A 19096-nucleotide genomic window follows, 5' to 3' on the forward strand; every position below is an offset into this window, starting at 1 on the left:
CTGGTGATGGATAGGCGGCATTCTCAGTGATGTCACCTCTGATCTCTGGTGATGGATAGGAGGCATTCTCAGTGATGTCACCGCTGATCTCTGGTGATGGATAGGCGGCATTCTCAGTGATGTCACTGCTGAACTCTCGTGATGGATAGGCGGCATTCTCAGTGATGTCACCGCTGATCTCTGGTGATGTCATAAAATCAAAGCCGGACCGAATGTTATCAAAACTCATATAATTTTATAGAAGACTCTGCTTTACATATAAAAATTTCAAACATTTAAAAAATAGAACAGATTTTCCCTGAATACTTTCTTCAGCCTTTAGCACCAACCATAATTCTGTTCTGATTTCTTATTATCCATCACAGCTCTTGCTCTATTTTTCTGACACGAAGCTCCAAACCCTCTGCACAGACATAAAACATAACATTACACTGCCACCACTAGAGGGAGCTCTCTGCATTTTTTTTTTTTAGGTTTTACGCACAGGGTTCGGAGCTTTGTGTCAGGAAAAAAAAGGAGACAGCTGTAAATTCATATTAAGAAATGAATCATGAGCTGGTGATAACAGGAGGACATTGGCATCGATGATTAAGGACCGACAGCAGATAAGGAACATTGCTCAGGCACTCGGGTGACCGCGCACATTCATCAAAGACAATGGCTTATGTCCAAAAGAAAAAAAAAAAGGGCCGCGATCTCCAACCAGCAGGTGGCGTCACGTTCGCCAGTTTTGTAATTTATCATAAAACATAAATAAATATGAAAAAAAATGGAGGCACAAACGGCAGAAAGTCCGCTGAAGGAAGACGTAACCGGCGGGGGGCACAACTCTCAGCGGTGACCGCAGACCGGCATTTTTTGGCACTTTGAGTAAAAAAATTGTGTAGAGAAGAAAAAATATTGATAATAAAAAAAATAAAATAAAATAAAATTAAAATAAATCACCAAGAGAGAAATGTCGGTGACCGGAGGAGAGTCGCTGCATAATGAGAAGTTCTGAAACTTTCTTACAAAGTTTCATCTCCTCTTTTCCAGCTGTCAGAACCTGACCAGATACTTCTCACATCAGTGATACATTGTAGCAAACCATCTGTAAAAAGGATTGTGGACTCAATACAACTGTAACAAACCCGCAGCTATGAGAAGTATTCGGTCAGGGCAGGTTTCTTGGAAAAAGTGAGGAGTTAAAATCTGAAAAAGTATTAAAAAATAATTGCAGAACTTTTAATGATGATGAGGGATTCTCGGGCAGCTCAGACTTTTTCCATCAGACGAGGACTGCCATCTTTACACGGGTCCTGGCCCCTGTTCACACGTCGTTATCCGATGCAGAAGTGAGAGCTGCTGGAGAACTCCTTTAACCTTCACTGTAGACTGGAATCAAGGGGGGGATCCCACCTAAGATGTGATAAGACGCTCTGATGATCGGGGAGTGTGCGGGGGGTCACAGAGCGCCGCCCAGGAGAACATCGGGGCTGAGCGGCATCAGTACACGTTACTATCTTCTGAGGTTCGGCAGCCTTGGAAGACGCCATGTTTACAGTCCCTGAGGTTCGGAGTCCCAGGCGAGGTCCCCGGATCGGTATCTTGTCGGGGGGTCCGCCCCTCGTGTAACAGGACTCTCGGGTGCCGAGCGGGCGCTAGAGAAGGCCGACCATCTGATCGATCTGCCGCATGTAGACGCTCTTCAGGGGCAGGGAGTACCGCCGCTCCTCGGGGACCCGGTAACACTGGAGACGAAAGAGAAATCACTAATAAGACACCGCCCAGACATTCTGCACTGAGCACTGGGGTCTGCGGTGGTCCCATAATATGCCTTCTTGTCTGACAGGCTCTGCAGTCGTTCATCATGCTTTATACTGCAGCTCTGCTCCAGCAAGACAAACTTTGCTAGATGTGCTCATGTCACCTCAGCGGCATCTTACCGCCACTTTAAAGCTCCTTTGCACAATGTGAAGAAGGGGAGGTGACACCCAGCAATCCCCCCATAAGAGAAGGGAGCGGGGGGACACACGATCACTTACGTTGGTGCTGGAGTTGGCCGCTCGCAGCTTCGTCTGGGACAGTTTCTCGGGGTCGGACTGTGGTTTCCTCTCAGGGGTGAAGATGTCCTTCCAAGCTTTGTTCCTAAAACGAGGGTCCACGGGAATGAGATGCCCCTCGGTGGTGAAGAGATATTTGCTGCCCGTCATGTGCACTGGATTTTCTTCATCAAAGAGCTGCGAAGAGGAAATACAAGAAAGGACTGAGGGATCACATTACAGCCCTGGCACCAACGCCTCGATAAGGCCAAAGGTTTAGGAAACTGCCCTCAGTGATCCCCCCACTGAGTCGGCAGGTGCAGGGTTACGCTGTCTGAACTGCGCCTACCAAGAATAAATATTTGCATGTTTCGCTCAAGAAGAAACTTTCCATGCGATCCTCCTGAGACTTGTCCTCCACGTGGTGCAGCGTGGCATAGCCGCACCTGCAAGAAGCCAACATGGCATCAGCAAAGGGGAAAGACAAGAGACCGGAAAAAAAAGGGGCGCTGTGGACCCCCGTACTCACTCTGCCTTGGCATGCTTCTCCAGACTCAGCAGAATATCCATCCCCACGTGAAGGTAAAAAGGATTCTTAGTGGCCTGTGGAGAAAGCAGAAGGATGTGAGAAAGGAACCAAGACACGAAGATGGGCACAAAACACTGTCCCCCGACATCTCGTGTCTGTATGCAGTGAGCTCCCCCTAGTGGTGGCTGTATAAATCTGTATGTATTGAGCTCCCTCTAGAGGTGGCTGTATAAATCTGTATGTATTGAGCTCCCTCTAGAGGTGGCTGTATAAATCTGTATGTATTGAGCTCCCTCTAGAGGTGGCTGTATAAATCTGTATGTAGTGAGCTCCCTCTAGTGGTGGATGTATAAATCTGTATGTATTGAGCTCCCTCTAGAGGTGGCTGTATAAATCTGTATGTATTGAGCTCCCTCTAGAGGTGGCTGTATAAATCTGTATGTATTGAGCTCCCTCTAGAGGTGGCTGTATAAATCTGTATGTAGTGAGCTCCCTCTAGTGGTGGCTGTATAAATCTGTATGTATTGAGCTCCCTCTAGAGGTGGCTGTATAAATCTGTATGTAGTGAGCTCCCCTTAGTGGTGGCTGTATAAATCTGTATGTAGCGAGCTCCCTCTAGTGGTGACTGTATAAATCTGTATGTAGTGAGCTCCCTCTAGTGGTGACTGTATAAATCTGTATGTAGTGAGCTCCCTCTAGTGGTGACTGTATAAATCTGTATGTAGTGAGCTCCCTCTAGTGGTGACTGTATAAATCTGTATGTAGTGAGCTCCCTCTAGTGGTGACTGTATAAATCTGTATGTAGTGAGCTCCCTCTAGTGGTGGCTATATAAATCTGTATGTAGTGAGCTCCCTCTAGTGGTGACTGTATAAATCTGTATGTAGTGAGCTCCCTCTAGTGGTGGCTATATAAATCTGTATGTAGTGAGCTCCCTCTAGTGGTGGCTATATAAATCTGTATGCAGTGAGCTCCCTCTAGTGGTGGCTATATAAATCTGTATGCAGTGAGCTCCCTCTAGTGGTGACTGTATAAATCTGTATGTAGTGAGCTCCCCCTAGTGGTGACTGTATAAATCTGTATGCAGTGAGCTCCCCCTAGTGGTGACTGTATAAATCTGTATGCAGTGAGCTCCCCCTAGTGGTGACTGTATAAATCTGTATGCAGTGAGCTCCCCCTAGTGGTGACTGTATAAATCTGTATGCAGTGAGCTCCCCCTAGTGGTGACTGTATAAATCTGTATGCAGTGAGCTCCCCCTAGTGGTGACTGTATAAATCTGTATGCAGTGAGCTCCCCCTAGTGGAGGCTGTACAAGTCTGTACGCAGTGAGCTCCCTCTAGTGGTGGCTGTATAAGTCTGTACGCAGTGAGCTCCCTCTAGTGGTGGCTGTATAAATCTGTATATAGTGAGCTCCCTCTAGTGGTGGCTGTATAAATCTGTATGAAGTGAGCTCCCTCTAGTGCTGGCTGTATAAATCTGTATGTAGTGAGCTCCCTCTAGTGGTGGTTGTATACATCTGTATGTAGTGAGCTCCCCCTAGTGGAGGCTGTACAAGTCTGTAAGCAGTGAGCTCCCTCTAGTGGTGGCTGTATAAATCTGTATGAAGTGAGCTCCCTCTAGTGCTGGCTGTATAAATCTGTATGTAGTGAGCTCCCTCTAGTGGTGGTTGTATACATCTGTATGTAGTGAGCTCCCCCTAGTGGAGGCTGTACAAGTCTGTAAGCAGTGAGCTCCCTCTAGTGGTGGCTGTATAAATCTGTATGCAGTGAGCTCCCCCTAGTGGTGGCTGTATATGAACTTTAGATGAAGCGTCACCTGGTACAGGAGGTAGGTGGACTCGACCAGTTCGGGCCTCAGAGGGTAGAAGGAGACGTCGGGCGCCTGCAGCTGCCAGTTGTACCTCTCGGGCAGAGCTCCATAGCGCTTCCATATTGCATAGTAAAAGGCGTGAAGGCAGATGGCGTCCTCTACGTCCCCCTTCAAGACCTGCATGAAAGAAACAGATGCATCTGCAGAGCCGTCCTGAAGAGCTGACACTCTACGCGAGGAGCGCTGCTACCTGCAGGCCGGGGAAGAAAGCCTGGAGAGAGTCTATCCACGTGTTCATGATCTGCCCATTAAACATGTTGACATTGACGTACAGCGGAGGGTCCCCCTCACCTTCATTGCAGGACACCCGCCTGGGGGAACAAAGATCACGGCTTCAGTCACATCATATACTTCTACTCTAGTCACATCCAGAGCTGCAGCAAGGCTCATACTGGCTCCTCGTCCAACCTGACAGCTGACCCCAGCTGGTCAATGTCTGGGCAGGGTGGGCACAGTGTGGTGGTCTGCCCCGATCCCCCTCGCCGTCCTGTACTTGCCCCCTGCGCAGGTGGTTCTGGATGCTTCTATAAGCCTCATTAAACATGTGCAGGTCGTCCTCCTCCCCGAACAGGATGTACGACTTCAGCAGATACTCGAAGAAGGAGTCCAGGCCGGCGCCCAGGCCGCTCTGCTTGCCGACCCACTGCCCCGTCTGTATATCCACCACATTGCCTGGAAGTGCAGAGAACACGGTGAGGACGAGGCGCACAATAAACAGGGGAGCGCCCCGAAACCCCGACTCACCCAGGAGACCCGTGTGATTGTTCCGCAGACCCCAGAGAGCTTGTACGGCGCGCCGGGCCACCCACTCAAAGGTGGAATCTCCAAGGAGGCGGCTGAGGATCCCGAACTCCACCAGCAGAGATCCGGCCCCCGCCGTGCAGGTCTCGTTCAGGCTGTCAGGAGGGACACCCTTCTGCAGATTCACCTGGATGCAAGACGAGGGAAAGCAGCGGTCAGCACCGAGGGCGAAGCAGCGAGACCGGGAATGTTCATCAACAGCCACCGCCGAGAACAAAAGGGTACGCGCCCCACCTATCCGGGGACCCCTACACTAATACTTTTCGCTTATAGTGTATGTGCCCCCTCCACCTGCAGCGGCTTTCCTGACCCCTCATTCTATATCCAAAGATGTTAACATGGAGTCGCTCCTCTGCAGATATAACGGCTCACGATCTTCTGGGAAGGATTTCTACAAGATTTTGGAGGCGTCTGTGGGAATTTTTGCCTCTTCATCCAGATGATCATTTGTGGGGTCAGACCCTGATGTTGGGGGGGAGGCCGGGCTCACAATGTGCCCCCCCCATGTCTGTATGGAGCTTGTGCACTGGGCACAGTCATGGGGGACAGATGAGGGCAAACCTCAAACTGTTCCCACAAAGCTGAATTGCAAAATGCATTGTGCTTGGTGATGTACGGCTGCAGCAGCTGCTCTGTGGTCCATGGACCGTGCAGTGCTGTGATCTCTGCTGGGCACCCACGCCCCATGTTTCGGCTCAGAGCTCGTACTCTTGGATATGGCATTCCGGTTCTGGTATTCTCAAAAGCCGGCAGCAGTCGGACGGCGAGGTCGTGCGCCATGTGCAGAAGCTCATCGTCATAACCAGCAATCGTCATGTTACCGAAGGGCTGCCGGGTGTCAGTCAGGATGATGTGCGCGGACAGGAGGCTCCCCAAAATCCTGCAGAGACAAGGGGAAGAGTCAGAGGAACAGACCCAGCCGAACCGCAGGAACCAAGACAGTCCCCATGTGCTAGGCTTTACAGGAAACACAGATAATAGCTTACGCTCCGGCCACATCCAGAGCGGCACTCAGCTTACTCTCCGGCCACATCCAGAGCGGCACTCAGCTTACGCTCCGGCCACATCCAGAGCGGCACTCAGCTTACGCTCCGGCCACATCCAGAGCGGCACTCACAATCGTGCTGCTTTTTTTCCCCATTATTTCTTTGCACAATGATGGATTTAAGAATCCATCAGAATTCAGAATGCAGCTCTGGAGGTGACTGGTATTATCAAGGTCAGTACGATACCATAAAGCAATTACAGAGGTGCTTACTGCACGTAGTCACCAGGATCTACACAGAGCTCAAGCTCACACAGGAGACGTGGGAACCACTCACCGTATAGTCGCCTCGAACACCTGCACGGTGGAATCCTTATCGAAGGTCACGGTGTCGATCACCAGGCGAGCGGCGCGCTGGAACTCGCTGACGTTGCCCATAACCTGAAGACAGAAGACGTTTCACACAAACACCTGACGTTTCCCGTCCTCTGCAGACTGTTACAGGGCGGCCCCTCATTCTGAGACACTTGGCAAATCCTCTGCTTTGTCTTCTACTCCTGTCGCATCCAAAGCTGCATTCAAAAGCCTACATGTTCCCTGTATTGTCACTGCTGTCCCTGCAGTTTCACTGACTATACAGACACTGTGTGCTGTGCGAAATCTCCAGGGTCTACACAAATGTGCTGCGAGGAAGGGTTGTGGCAGCTTTGGATGTGAATGGAGAATGTGATGTGATGTTTCACGAATGATTAACAAAGTGAAGCGCACACACATCTGGCAGCCAGCGGCGCGGGGCAGAAGAGGGGGCGGCGGTGGCCGCCAGCGGCGCGGGGCAGAAGAGGGGGCGGCGGTGGCAGCCAGCGGCGCTGGGCAGAAGAGGGGGCGGCGGTGGCTGCCAGCGGCGCGGGGCAGAAGAGGGGGCGGCGGTGGCCGCCAGCGGCGCGGGGCAGAAGAGGGGGCGGCGGTGGCAGCCAGCGGCGCGGGGCAGAAGAGGGGGCGGCAGTGGCAGCCAGCGGCGCGGGGCAGAAGAGGGGGCGGCGGTGGCAGCCAGCGGCGCGGGGCAGAAGAGGGGGCGGCGGTGGCTGCCACTACAGGACCAGAGGTCACTCACCGCCAGTGTGTCCAGGGCGTCGATCAGGGTGAGGGAATAATTCCCCAGGACGTCGTTGATATTAATATTTGAACTGAAACAACAGAAGGACAGCGGTTAACAGTGCAGAGACCCCGGGGGGCGCTCATCCGTATACATGGCGCAGGCATACACGGGGATGTACACACCGCCTCCCACCTCACGCCCCGCACATGTACACACAGTGCGGCTGCAGCTGCGGCTCCCGCTCCCGTGACTTACGGGTCCCCGGTGTCCGGCCCGCGGCCCCGGCACAGGATGGGGTTCAGCTCGTCCTCCGGGAAGGCGAATCTCATATAGTTGTCGTAGCCGAAGGAGAACATGCCCCGCGCCATCTCCCGCATCTCGCGGCGCAGCCCGGCCGGGAAGGAGCTGTACCGGCGCCCATACTCGTCCCCGAGGTGGAAGCGGCCGTAGGAGGAGCGGCACACCGCCGCCTGCACCGGCCGCACTGCCCTCACTGTCCCCGGAGAGATGAAGCCCCTCAGAGCGTGGAGCCCGAGCCGGAGCAGGAGCAGCCCCAGCACGGCCGACCACCAGCGCATCACTGTCCCACACTTCCGGGACATGTCCCGCCCCTTCTGTCTGATAGGCTGCATGCCAAAACAAGACACGCCCATTTCCACACCACTAGCTGATTGACCGAATCTGATCACGAGGACTCGGCAGTAGGCAATCACAAGACAGCACGTCAGACGGCTAGACTCAGCGGCGTCACGTGTCCATAGAGACGCTTCCGGGATAGAGAACACCACGCCCCTAAGTCGTGTTTATGTTTGTACATCCCACGTTATTGGCCAAGGTGTCACTCCCAGTCACGTGACAACACTAATCCCACCCACGACAAAAGAGCAGAAGTCACTGACAACTGTCCCAATACAGAGGCAGAGGGTCCTGCAAAGGTCTCATGGAGTGTTCCCGGTATACGGCAGGTCTTGTGGGGTGTTCCCGGTATACGGCAGGTCTTGTGGGGTGTTCCCTGTATAGGGCAGGTTTTGTGGGGTGTTCCAGGTATATGGCAGGTTTTGTGGGGTGTTCCAGGTATATGGCAGGTCTTGTGGGGTGTTCCCGGTATACGGCGGGTCTTGTGGGGTCTTCCCGGTATACGGCGGGTCTTGTGGGGTGTTCCCGGTATACGGCAGGTCTCATGAAGTGTTCCCGGTATACGGCAAGTCTTGTGGGGTGTTCCCGGTATACGGCAGGTCTCATGGAGTGTTCCCGGTATACGGCAGGTCTTGTGGGGTGTTCCCGGTATACGGCAGGTCTCATGAAGTGTTCCCGGTATACGGCAAGTCTTGTGGGGTGTTCTCGGTATACGACTGGTATTGTGGGGTGTTCCCGGTATACGGCTGGTCTCATGGAGTGTTCCCGGTATACGGCGGGTGTTGGGTGTTCCCGGTATACGGCGGGTGTTGGGTGTTCCCGGTATACGGCGGGTCTTGTGGGGTGTTCCCGGTATACGGCGGGACTTGTGGGGTGTTCCCGGTATACGGCAGGTCTTGGGTGTTCCCGGTATACGGCAAGTCTTGTGGGGTGTTCCCGGTATACGGCTGGTCTCATGGAGTGTTCCCGGTATACGGCGGGTGTTGGGTGTTCCCGGTATACGGCGGGACTTGTGGGGTGTTCCCGGTATACGGCGGGTCTTGTGGGGTGTTCCCGGTATACGGCAGGTCTTGTTGGGTGTTCCCGGTATACGGCAAGTCTTGTGGGGTGTTCCCGGTATACGGCAGGTCTCATGGAGTGTTCCCGGTATACGGCAAGTCTTGTGGGGTGTTCTCGGTATACGACTGGTATTGTGGGGTGCTCCCGGTATACGGCAGGTCTCATGGAGTGTTCCCGGTATACGGCGGGTCTTGTGGGGTGTTCCCGGTATACGGCGGGTCTTGTGGGGTGTTCCCGGTATACGGCGGGTCTTGTGGGGTGTTCCCGGTATACAGCAGGTCTCATGGAGTGTTCCCGGTATACGGAAAGTCTTGTGGGGTGTTCTCGGTATACAACTGGTATTGTGGGGTGCTCCCGGTATACAGCAGGTCTCATGGAGTGTTCCCGGTATACGGCAGGTCTCATGGAGTGTTCCCGGTATACGGCGGGTCTTGTGGGGTGTTCCCGGTATACGGCGGGTCTTGTGGGGTGTTCCCGGTATACGGTGGGTCTTGTGGGGTGTTCCCAGTATACGGTGGGTCTTGTGGGGTGTTCCCGGTATACGGCAGGTCTTGTTGGGTGTTCCCGGTATACGGCAGGTCTTGTTGGGTGTTCCCGGTATACAGCAGGTCTCATGGAGTGTTCCCGGTATACAGCAGGTCTTGTGGGGTGTTCCCGGTATACGGCGGGTCTTGTGGGGTGTTCCCGGTATACGGCAGGTCTTGTGGGGTGTTCCCGGTATATGGCAGGTCTCATGGAGTGTTCCCGGTATACGGCAAGTCGTGTGGGGTGTTCCCGGTATACGGCAGGTCTCATGGAGTGTTCTCGGTATACGACTGGTATTGTGGGGTGTTCCCGGTATACGGCAGGTCTTGTGGGGTGTTCTCGGTATACGGCAGGTCTTGTGGGGTGTTCTCAGTATATGGCCGGTCTTGTGTGGTGTTCCCGGTATACGGCAGGTCTTGTGGGGTGTTCCCGGTATACGGCAGGTCTTGTGGGGTGTTCTCAGTATACGGCTGGTCTTGGGTGTTCCCAGTATACGGCGGGTCTTGTGGGGTGTTCCCAGTATACGGCGGATCTTGTGGGGTGTTCTCGGTATACGGCTGGTCTTGTTGGGTGTTCCCGGTATACGGCAGGTCTCATGGAGTGTTCCCGGTATACGGCAGGTCTCATGGAGTGTTCCCGGTATACGGCAGGTCTTGTGGGGTATTCCCGGTATACGGCGGGTCTTGTGGGGTGTTCCCGGTATACGGCGGGTCTTGTGGGGTGTTCCCGGTATACGGCAGGTCTCATGGAGTGTTCCCGGTATACGGCAGGTCTCGTGGAGTGTTCCCGGTATACGGCAGGTCTCATGGAGTGTTCCCGGTATACGGCAGGTCTTGTGTGGTGTTCCCGGTATACGGCAGGTCTTGTGGGGTGTTCCCGGTATACGGCAGGTCTTGTGGGGTGTTCTCGGTATACGGCAGGTCTTGTGGGGTGTTCTCGGTATACGGCTGGTCTTGTGGGGTGTTCTCGGTATACGGCTGGTCTTGTGGGGTGTCCCCGATACACAGCCTGTCTCGTGGGTTGCTTCTGATATTTAGCAGTGATTTGCAAGGTGCTCTCATTATATAGTCGGTCTCGCGGAGAGCTCATGGGAGGTGGTGGGTCCTGTGGAGAGCTCATGGGAGGTGGCGGCTCCTGTGGAGCGCTCATGGTAAGCGGCGGGTCCTGTGGAGAGCTCATGGCAGGCGGCGGGTCCTGTGGAGAGCTCATGGTAAGCGGCGGGTCCTGTGGAGCGCTCATGGCAAATGTCGGCTCCTGTGGAGTGCTCATGGCAATTGGCTCCTGTGGAGCGCTCATGGCAGGCGGCGGTTCCTGTGGAGCGCTCATGGCAGGCGGCGGGTCTCCTGCTACTCTGCAGGGTTCATGGTGTGTTCTTTTGGCCTCCATTGGGCTGATGAGCTTCTATGGACACGTTTGCAGTGTACGCTAGGCCCAGTCTTGGGGCACATATCTAAGATGGGGCAATATCGTGCCATGAATGGGATTTTGGGTGCATTGGAGCAATAAACAATTGGTTGCAAAAGTCTACACACCTCTTACTTACATTTTTTTATCATTTTTCAATATATTTTATTCGGGGTTTTTTTCATTCCTATTTACACTGTGTTCCAAATTATTATGCAAATAATATTTTCTCAGATTTTCCCAAATTACCTATATGAATTTCAGTCATTGTAATTTTGAAGTCAAATAACTATTAGAGTACAATTGAAAGGTTTTTGTATAAACTGCCTATGATAACAGTATATTTTTTAAAAAATAAAACACTCAAACTGCACTCAAAATGCATGTTCCAAATTATTATGCACAGCAGAGTTTTCAACCTTTTAATTTTAATAAAGAACAAAAAAATGGTCATTTGTGAAATTATAAGCATTAGCAGGTTATTACACACTGAAATCAAACAGTTTTCAACTCAAAACTTTATTCTAGGTGATGTTACATTTGCACATAGGACCCCTTGTTGGAAAGGAGCTTCTGAACTCTCTCGTCCATTGAATTTGTCAGGTTTTGGATGGTTTCTGCTTCAATTGTTTTGCATGAGGACAGAATACCCTCCCAGAGCTGTTGCTTAGATGTGAACTGCCTCCCGCCATCATAGACACTCCTTTCGATGATGCTCCAGAGGTTCTCAATGGGGTTGAGGTCAGGGGAGCATGGGGGCCACACCATAAGTTTGTCCCGTTTTATACCCACAGCAGCCAGAGATGCAGATGTGTTATGTGCAGCATGAGACGGGGCATTATCATGCATGAAAATGATCTTGCTGCGGAATGCACGGTTCTTCTTCTTGAACCATGGAAGGAAGTGCTGTTTGAGAAACTCAACATACATTATGGAGTTCATCTTTACCCCTTCAGGGATCCTAAAGGGGCCGACAATCTCTCTCCCCATGACTCCAGCCCAAAACATTACTCCACCTCCTCCTTTGTTAGCGCAGTAGCCATGTTTGCATGGGGTGTCCATGAACCACCCATCCTCCACTCCATCCATCTGGACCATCGAGCGTTGCACGGCACTCATCGGTGAACAAAACAGTTTTGAAGTCAGTCTTCATGTATTGTTTGGCCCACTGGAGCCGTTTCTGCTTGTGTGCAGTGGATAGAGGAGGTCGACAGCTGCAAACCTCTGAAGGACTCTGCATCTTGTTGTTCGGGGGACGTTGGAGGCACCAGCAGCTTCAAAAACTTGTCTGCTGCTATGACAAGGCTTTTTTGCCGCTGCTCTTTTAACCTGACGTAATTGCCTGTAGGAAAGAGTCCTCAATTTTCCCTTATCAGCACGCACACGTGTGTACTGTGAATCAGCTACATACTTCTTGATTGTGCGATGATCAGGATGAAGTGTCTTGGCAATGTTGATTGTAGTCATGCCTTGACCTAAACACTCCACAATTTGTTGCTTCTCAGCAGCCGACACATCCTTTTTCTTTCCCATTTTGGCAGAAAATGTAGGCTGCTTAATAATGTGGGACAGCCTTCTTAAGTAGTCTTGCCTTTCATTGGACACATCTGCCAAAATAATTAGCACAGGTGTCTGCAATTGCTTACAGTGATATAAAGAGCCCTGACACACATCACCATCAATGAGTTTAACTGACAAACAAAAAAATTCTTACCTTATCACTCCTAAACACTTTTTGCATAATAATTTGGAGCACAGTGTATTCTTCTTCAATACATTCTTTTCGTATCTATTTTCATTCTTTATCATTCATTTATTCATATATATATTAACTTGCAAATATATGTCAAGCTTGTGCATCTTACTTGAATTGTCATTGAATAATGTTTATTTGTGTAATGAGGACGTGCTTGTCTACTATTTACAATATTGTCTGGAATATGTTGCATGCTATTTCTTATTGTTTATCTTGATTGCATATGCACATTTATATATTGATCCAGTTTAAATGGGTAATGGCCCATGCGCTCGCAGCTGCGTGATATCGGCTTTTATAATAGGATAGCTACAGATGTCAACACTGACTCAAATACATCACTATTCCTGCATACCTTAGCAACTTGCCTACACTGGTGCGTGCATGCGCGCCACTGACCGCTTCCAGGATTCTTCCTTACCCGGCCTCTGTGATCCCAAGCATGCATGTGTTGCGTAGCAATCTGTTGCTTGCAGCTCACCGGCCGCGAACTGAAGCTCCATGATTCAGAGGATGTGGTCATTCTACGCATGCGCCATTGGAGGCTGGGCTATGACCGGAAATACCGGAGCACACACCTGATAGCAATGGGGGATCCACATCTACACTATATATATCACGCACGCAATACATTCAACATAGCTCCCCTGAAGGTTAGACGAAACGCGCGTCGGAGCGACGGGCGGGCGGCTGCACAGAGCACTTTACAAAGGTATTAACCCCTCTGATTTTTACTCTGCATTTATTTGCACGTAATCAAATAGTCACACGGAAAACTAGGTGTTTATTGGCTGTGATCCGTATTTCCATCTTGCTAGGCCACCTATGTTTCCATTCTCCTGCACTTGCACAGATCTACAAAGGTCTAATGTTTTTTTCTTGTGTATACAACATTTACATTTTTGATTGAATCACCTACCAGGATTGTTCTTGCATTGGGCTATTGTTAGCTTCAAAATTGGTATTATGGAACAACCCACTGAAATATACTTGTTTTTCCTATAGTTCTATCTATCACGAGGGTCTTTTTCATTAAGGATTTTTCCAATTGTATCTAACAGCCTGTGCACACAGAATCATTTTGCCTCCTGCTCACTCTTGTGAAGCAATATATTGTATTTTATTTCTATTTTCATTTCTTTTTTTTTTCAATAAAAAACGATTTTATGGTTCAATAATATACGCTTATATCTTTCTTTTTCTGGGGAGCAAGCCCCGGTAGAAAAAGTATATGTGTTATGTCTAAAAATGAGTTTATGACCAATTTTATTATATAGGACTCCATTAGTGGAACGGTGTTGTTAATACACCTCTTACTAAAGTAAAATACACTGCTCAAAAAAAATAAAGGGAAGACTTAAACAACAGAATATAACTCCAAGTAAATCAAACGTCTGTGAAATCAAACTGTCCACTTAGGAAGCAACACTGATTGACAATCAATTTCACATGCTGTTGTGCAAATGGAATAGACAATAGATGGAAATTATTGGCAATTATCAAGACACCCTCAATAAAGGAGTGGTTCTGCAGGTGGGGACCACAGACCACATCTCAGTACCAATGTTTTCTGGCTGATGTTTTGGTCACTTTTGAATGTTGGTTGTGCTTTCACACTCGTGGTAGCATGAGACGGACTCTACAACCCACAGAAGTTGCTCAGGTAGTGCAGCTCATCCAGGATGGCACATCAATGCGAGCTGTGGCAAGAAGGTTTGCTGTGTCTGTCAGTGTAGTGTCCAGAGGCTGGAGACGCTACCAGGAGACAGGCCAGTACACCAGGAGACGTGGAGGGGGCCGTAGGAGGGCAACAACCCAGCAGCAGGACCTCTACCTCCGCCTTTGTGCAAGGAGGAACAGGAGGAGCACTGCCAGAGACCTGCAAAATGACCTCCAGCAGGCCACAAATGTGCATGTGTCTGCACAAACGGTTAGAAACCGACTCCATGAGGGTGGTATGAGGGCCCGACGTCCACAGATGGGGATTGTGCTCACAGCCCAACACCGTGCAGGACGCTTGGCATTTGCCACAGAACACCAGGATTGGCAAAGTCGCCACTGGCGCCCTGTGCTCTTCACAGATGAAAGCAGGTTCACACTGAGCACATGTGACAGACGTGACAGAGTCTGGAGACGCCGTGGAGAGCGATCTGCTGCCTGCAACATCCTTCAGCATGACCGGTTTGGCAGTGGGTCAGTAATGGTGTGGGGTGACATTTCTTTGGAGGGCCGCACAGCCCTCCATGTGCTCGCCAGAGGTAGCCTGACTGCCATTAGGTACCGAGATGAGATCCTCAGACCCCTTGTGAGACCATATGCTGGTGCGGTTGGCCCTGGGTTCCTCCTAATGCAGGACAATGCCAGACCTCATGTGGCTGGAGTGTGTCAGCAGTTCCTGCAAGATGAAGGCATTGAAGCTATGGACTGGCCGCCCGTTCCCCAGACCTGAATCCGATTGAGCACATCTGGGACATCATGTCTCGCTCCATCCACCAACGTCACGTTGCACCACAGACTGTCCAGGAGTTGGCGGATGCTTTAGTCCAGGTCTGGGAGGAGATCCCACAGGAGACCATCCGCACCCTCATCAGGAGCATGCCCAGGCGTTGTAGGGAGGTCATACAGGCACGTGGAGGCCACACACAATACTCAGCCTCATCAGGAGCATGCCCAGGCGTTGTAGGGAGGTCAAACAGGCACGTGGAGGCCACACACAATACTCAGCCTCATCAGGAGCATGCCCAGGCGTTGTAGGGAGGTCATACAGGCACGTGGAGGCCACACACAATACTCAGCCTCATCAGGAGCATGCCCAGGCGTTGTAGGGAGGTCATACAGGCACGTGGAGGCCACACACAATACTGAGCCTCATCAGGAGCATGCCCAGGCATTGTAGGGAGGTCATACAGGCACGTGGAGGCCACACACAATACTCAGCCTCATCAGGAGCATGCCCAGGCGTTGTAGGGAGGTCATACAGGCACGTGGAGGCCACACACAATACTCAGCCTCATCAGGAGCATGCCCAGGCGTTGTAGGGAGGTCATACAGGCACGTGGAGGCCACACACAATACTCAGCCTCATCAGGAGCATGCTGAGGCGTTGTAGGGAGGTCATACAGGCACGTGGAGGCCACACACAATACTCAGCCTCATCAGGAGCATGCCCAGGCGTTGTAGGGAGGTCATACTGGCACGTGGAGGCCACACACAATACTCAGCCTCATCAGGAGCATGCCCAGGCGTTGTAGGGAGGTCATACAGGCACGTGGAGGCCACACACAATACTCAGCCTCATCAGGAGCATGCCCAGGCGTTGTAGGGAGGTCATACAGGCACGTGGAGGCCACACACAATACTCAGCCTCATTCTGACTTGTTTTAAGGACATTACATCAAAGTTGAATCAGCCTGTAGTGTGTTTTTCCACTTTAATTTTGGGGGTGACTCCAAATCCAGGCCTCCATTGGTTAATAAATGTGATTTCCATTGATGATTTTTGTGTGATTTTGTTGTCAGCACATTCAGCTTTCTACAGAACAAAGTATTCAATGAGAAGATTTCACTCATTCACATCTAGGATGGGTTATTTCAGTGTTCCCTTTATTTTTTTGAGCAGTTTAGTTTGTAAAGCAACGAGAGAACCAATAAAACAGAAGCTTTAATAAATGAGAATAAAAAGAGCCATGCTCGGGCAACCATATATAGTTTTGTTAAAAACCAGGCTGCTATAATGCACAAAACTGGGATTTAAAAATAAAGTGACCACGACGAAAACAGTGCGGATAAAAAACTAGAAAGGTCTCCCCACCATTGGGACAGAAGCTGTAGGCACTGTGCAGACTACAGGGCATCGTACCCCGCACAGCCCGACATATGAACTGTAATTACGCTATGGTCCTGTGTAACTCTCCCCCTTACTCATGATTCCTGAATATCAAGGCTGAGACACATAGGGGTTTTTGGATGTCATGTACAATATTCCATACTTGTCAGAGCAGGAGTCCATGCTGGGGGCACAACAGGGGATATCGGGGTTACTCCACTGCCTCCCCTCCTCCAACACTTTGTTTTATTGGTTCTCTCATTGCTTTACATAGACAGCTGTGCTCAAAAGTTTACATACCCCACCTCAGCAGACTTTTTCCTTTCTTGGCCTTGTTTCAGAGAATATGAATGATAACAACAAACCTTTTTCTCCACTCCTGGTTATTGGTTGGGTGAAGCCATTTATTGTCAGACTACTGTGTTTTCTCTTTTTAAATCTTAATGACAACCAAAAACATCCAAATGACCCTGATCAAAAGTTCACATACCCTGATGATTTTGGCCTGATAACATGCACAGCATTTGACACAAATGGGTTTGAATGGCTACTAAAGGTAACATCCTCACCTGTGACCTGTTTGCTTGTAATCAGTGTGTGTGCATAAAAGCTGAGTGAGTTTCTGGGATCCAGACAGACTCTTGCATCTTTCATCCAGCCACTGATGTTTCTGGATTGTGAGACATGGGGAAAGCAAAAGAATTGTCAACGGATCTACGGGAAAAGGTAGTTGAACTGTATAACACAGGAAAGGGATACAAAAAAAAGGCACTTGAAGAAAAATGGGCTGCATGAAAGAGTCACCAGAAGAAAGCCATTACTGCGCAAATGCCACAAAGTATCTCGCCTACAATACGCCTAACAGCACAGAGACAAGCCTCAAAACTTCTGGAACAAGGTAATTTGGAGTGATGAGACCAAAATTTAACTTGTTGGCCATAACCATAAACGTTACATTTGGAGAGAGGTCAACAATGCCTATGATGAAAGGAACACCATTCCTACAGTAAAGCACGGAGGTGGATCGCTGATATTTTGGGGATATGTGAGCTACAAAGACACAGGAAACTTGGTAAAAGTTGAAGGAAAGATGAATGCAGCACGATATCAGCAAATACTGGAGTCAAATTTGCACTCATCAGCCTGGAAGCTGCGCATGGGACGTACTTGACATACATGTACTCCAACATGACAACGATCCAAAACACAAGGCCAAGTCGACCTGTCATTGGCTACAGCAGAACAAAGTGAACGTTCTGGAGAGGCCATCTCAGTCTCCTGACCTCAATATCATTGAGACACTCTGGAGAGATCTCAAGCGTGCAGTTCATGCTAGACAGCCCAGGAATTTACAGGAACTGGAGGCTTTTTGCCAAGAAGAATGGGCAGCTTTACCATCTGAGAAAATAAAGAACCTCATCCACAACTACCACAAAAGACTTCAAGCTGATGTTAAAGGGGGCAATACACGGTATTAAGAACTGGGGTATGTGAACTTTTGATCAGGGTCATTTGGATGTTTTTGGTTGTCATTAAAAGATTTAAAAAGAGAAAACACAGTAGTTTGAGAATAAATGGCTTCACCCAACCAATAACCATGAGTGGAGGAAAAGTTTTTTTTGTTATCATTCATATTTTCTGAAACAAGGCCAAGAAAGGAACAATTCTGCCCAATTTGAGCACAACTGTAGTTACTTTACCAGAGAGTTTGTGACAAGTGCTGGTGGTTACATCTAGCTGTCCTATAAAGTCCAAGGAGCTGCGGCGCACGCTCATGGCAGGCCGCCGGGCGCACGCTCATGGCAGGCCGCCGGGCGCACGCTCATGGCAGGCCGCCGGGCGCACGCTCATGGCAGGCCGCCGGGCGCACGCTCATGGCAGGCCGCCGGGCGCACGCTCATGGCAGGCCGCCGGGCGCACGCTCATGGCAGGCCGCCGGGCGCACGCTCATGGCAGGCCGCCGGGCGCACGCTCATGGCAGGCCGCCGGGCGCACGCTCATGGCAGGCCGCCGGGCGCACGCTCATGGCAGGCCGCCGGGCGCACGCTCATGGCAGGCCGCCGGGCGCACGCTCATGGCAGGCCGCCGGGCGCCCTCCTGGATCCTGATTCTGACATGCGGTGTGAATTGGCTTTTTGTCAACGTAACATCCGGCCGTCGCGGTGAATGACAGCAGCAACCACAGTACGGACACACGTGGGGGTGCGCGGTTCGTGCAGCGACCAATCACCTACGGTAAGAACGAGGCGCAGACCCCGGGGTGTCATCTACCAGTTTATTGGTATCTAAGACCAGTGTGCAGACTCCTGACTCAAACAAGGATGTAACATCATCGCCATAAATAACACATAAAGCTTCCCATATAGAAATACCAGTGCTGTACAGTTAAAATAACCCAGAAACTTCCCACGTGTTACTGATCATGGGGGAGGGGAGGCGCCATTCACTAAAAATCTATAACTATTTACACAGTGAAGATGCGAGATATACATGCAGCAGCCGACGTCCACAGAACCAAGGAGGAGGCGCGACTGAGAAAACCGGGGAGGGGCGCAGGACCCAAAACAAGAAAAAGTAAAGAAACTTTCTAA

The 19096-nt window shown here is 50.6% G+C and overlaps 1 protein-coding gene across 1 annotated transcript; it reads right to left on the reverse strand.

Annotated features, from left to right (window-relative positions):
• Positions 1–215: 215 nt before the first annotated feature.
• EDEM1 (ER degradation enhancing alpha-mannosidase like protein 1) lies at positions 216–7926 on the reverse strand. Its single transcript, XM_073645030.1, has 12 exons — positions 7556–7926; positions 7316–7388; positions 6542–6645; positions 5928–6099; positions 5163–5346; positions 4916–5090; positions 4609–4729; positions 4365–4535; positions 2551–2624; positions 2371–2467; positions 2025–2219; positions 216–1730 (listed from the first exon to the last, which is right to left on the reverse strand). The coding sequence occupies exons 1-12, from the start codon at positions 7900–7902 to the stop codon at positions 1641–1643; spliced, it is 1803 nt and encodes a 600-aa protein (XP_073501131.1). The 5' UTR covers positions 7903–7926; the 3' UTR covers positions 216–1640.
• Positions 7927–19096: the final 11170 nt, after the last annotated feature.

This window comes from Phyllobates terribilis, unplaced genomic scaffold (genome assembly GCF_046119375.1).
Source record: "Phyllobates terribilis strain yellow unplaced genomic scaffold, ASM4611937v1 Scaffold_8__6_contigs__length_399053987, whole genome shotgun sequence".
Taxonomy (NCBI): domain Eukaryota; kingdom Metazoa; phylum Chordata; class Amphibia; order Anura; family Dendrobatidae; genus Phyllobates; species Phyllobates terribilis.

Coding starts and splice junctions, on each gene's coding strand:
- EDEM1 (XM_073645030.1), bottom strand. CDS start 7,902: ATGTCCCGGAAGTGTGGGACAGTGATGCGCTGGTGGTCGGCCGTGCTG. Junction 6,100..6,541: donor GTGTTCGAGGCGACTATACG/GTGAGTGGTTCC, acceptor TTGTCTCTGCAG/GATTTTGGGGAGCCTCCTGT. Junction 4,536..4,608: donor CTTTCTTCCCCGGCCTGCAG/GTAGCAGCGCTC, acceptor TCTTTCATGCAG/GTCTTGAAGGGGGACGTAGA.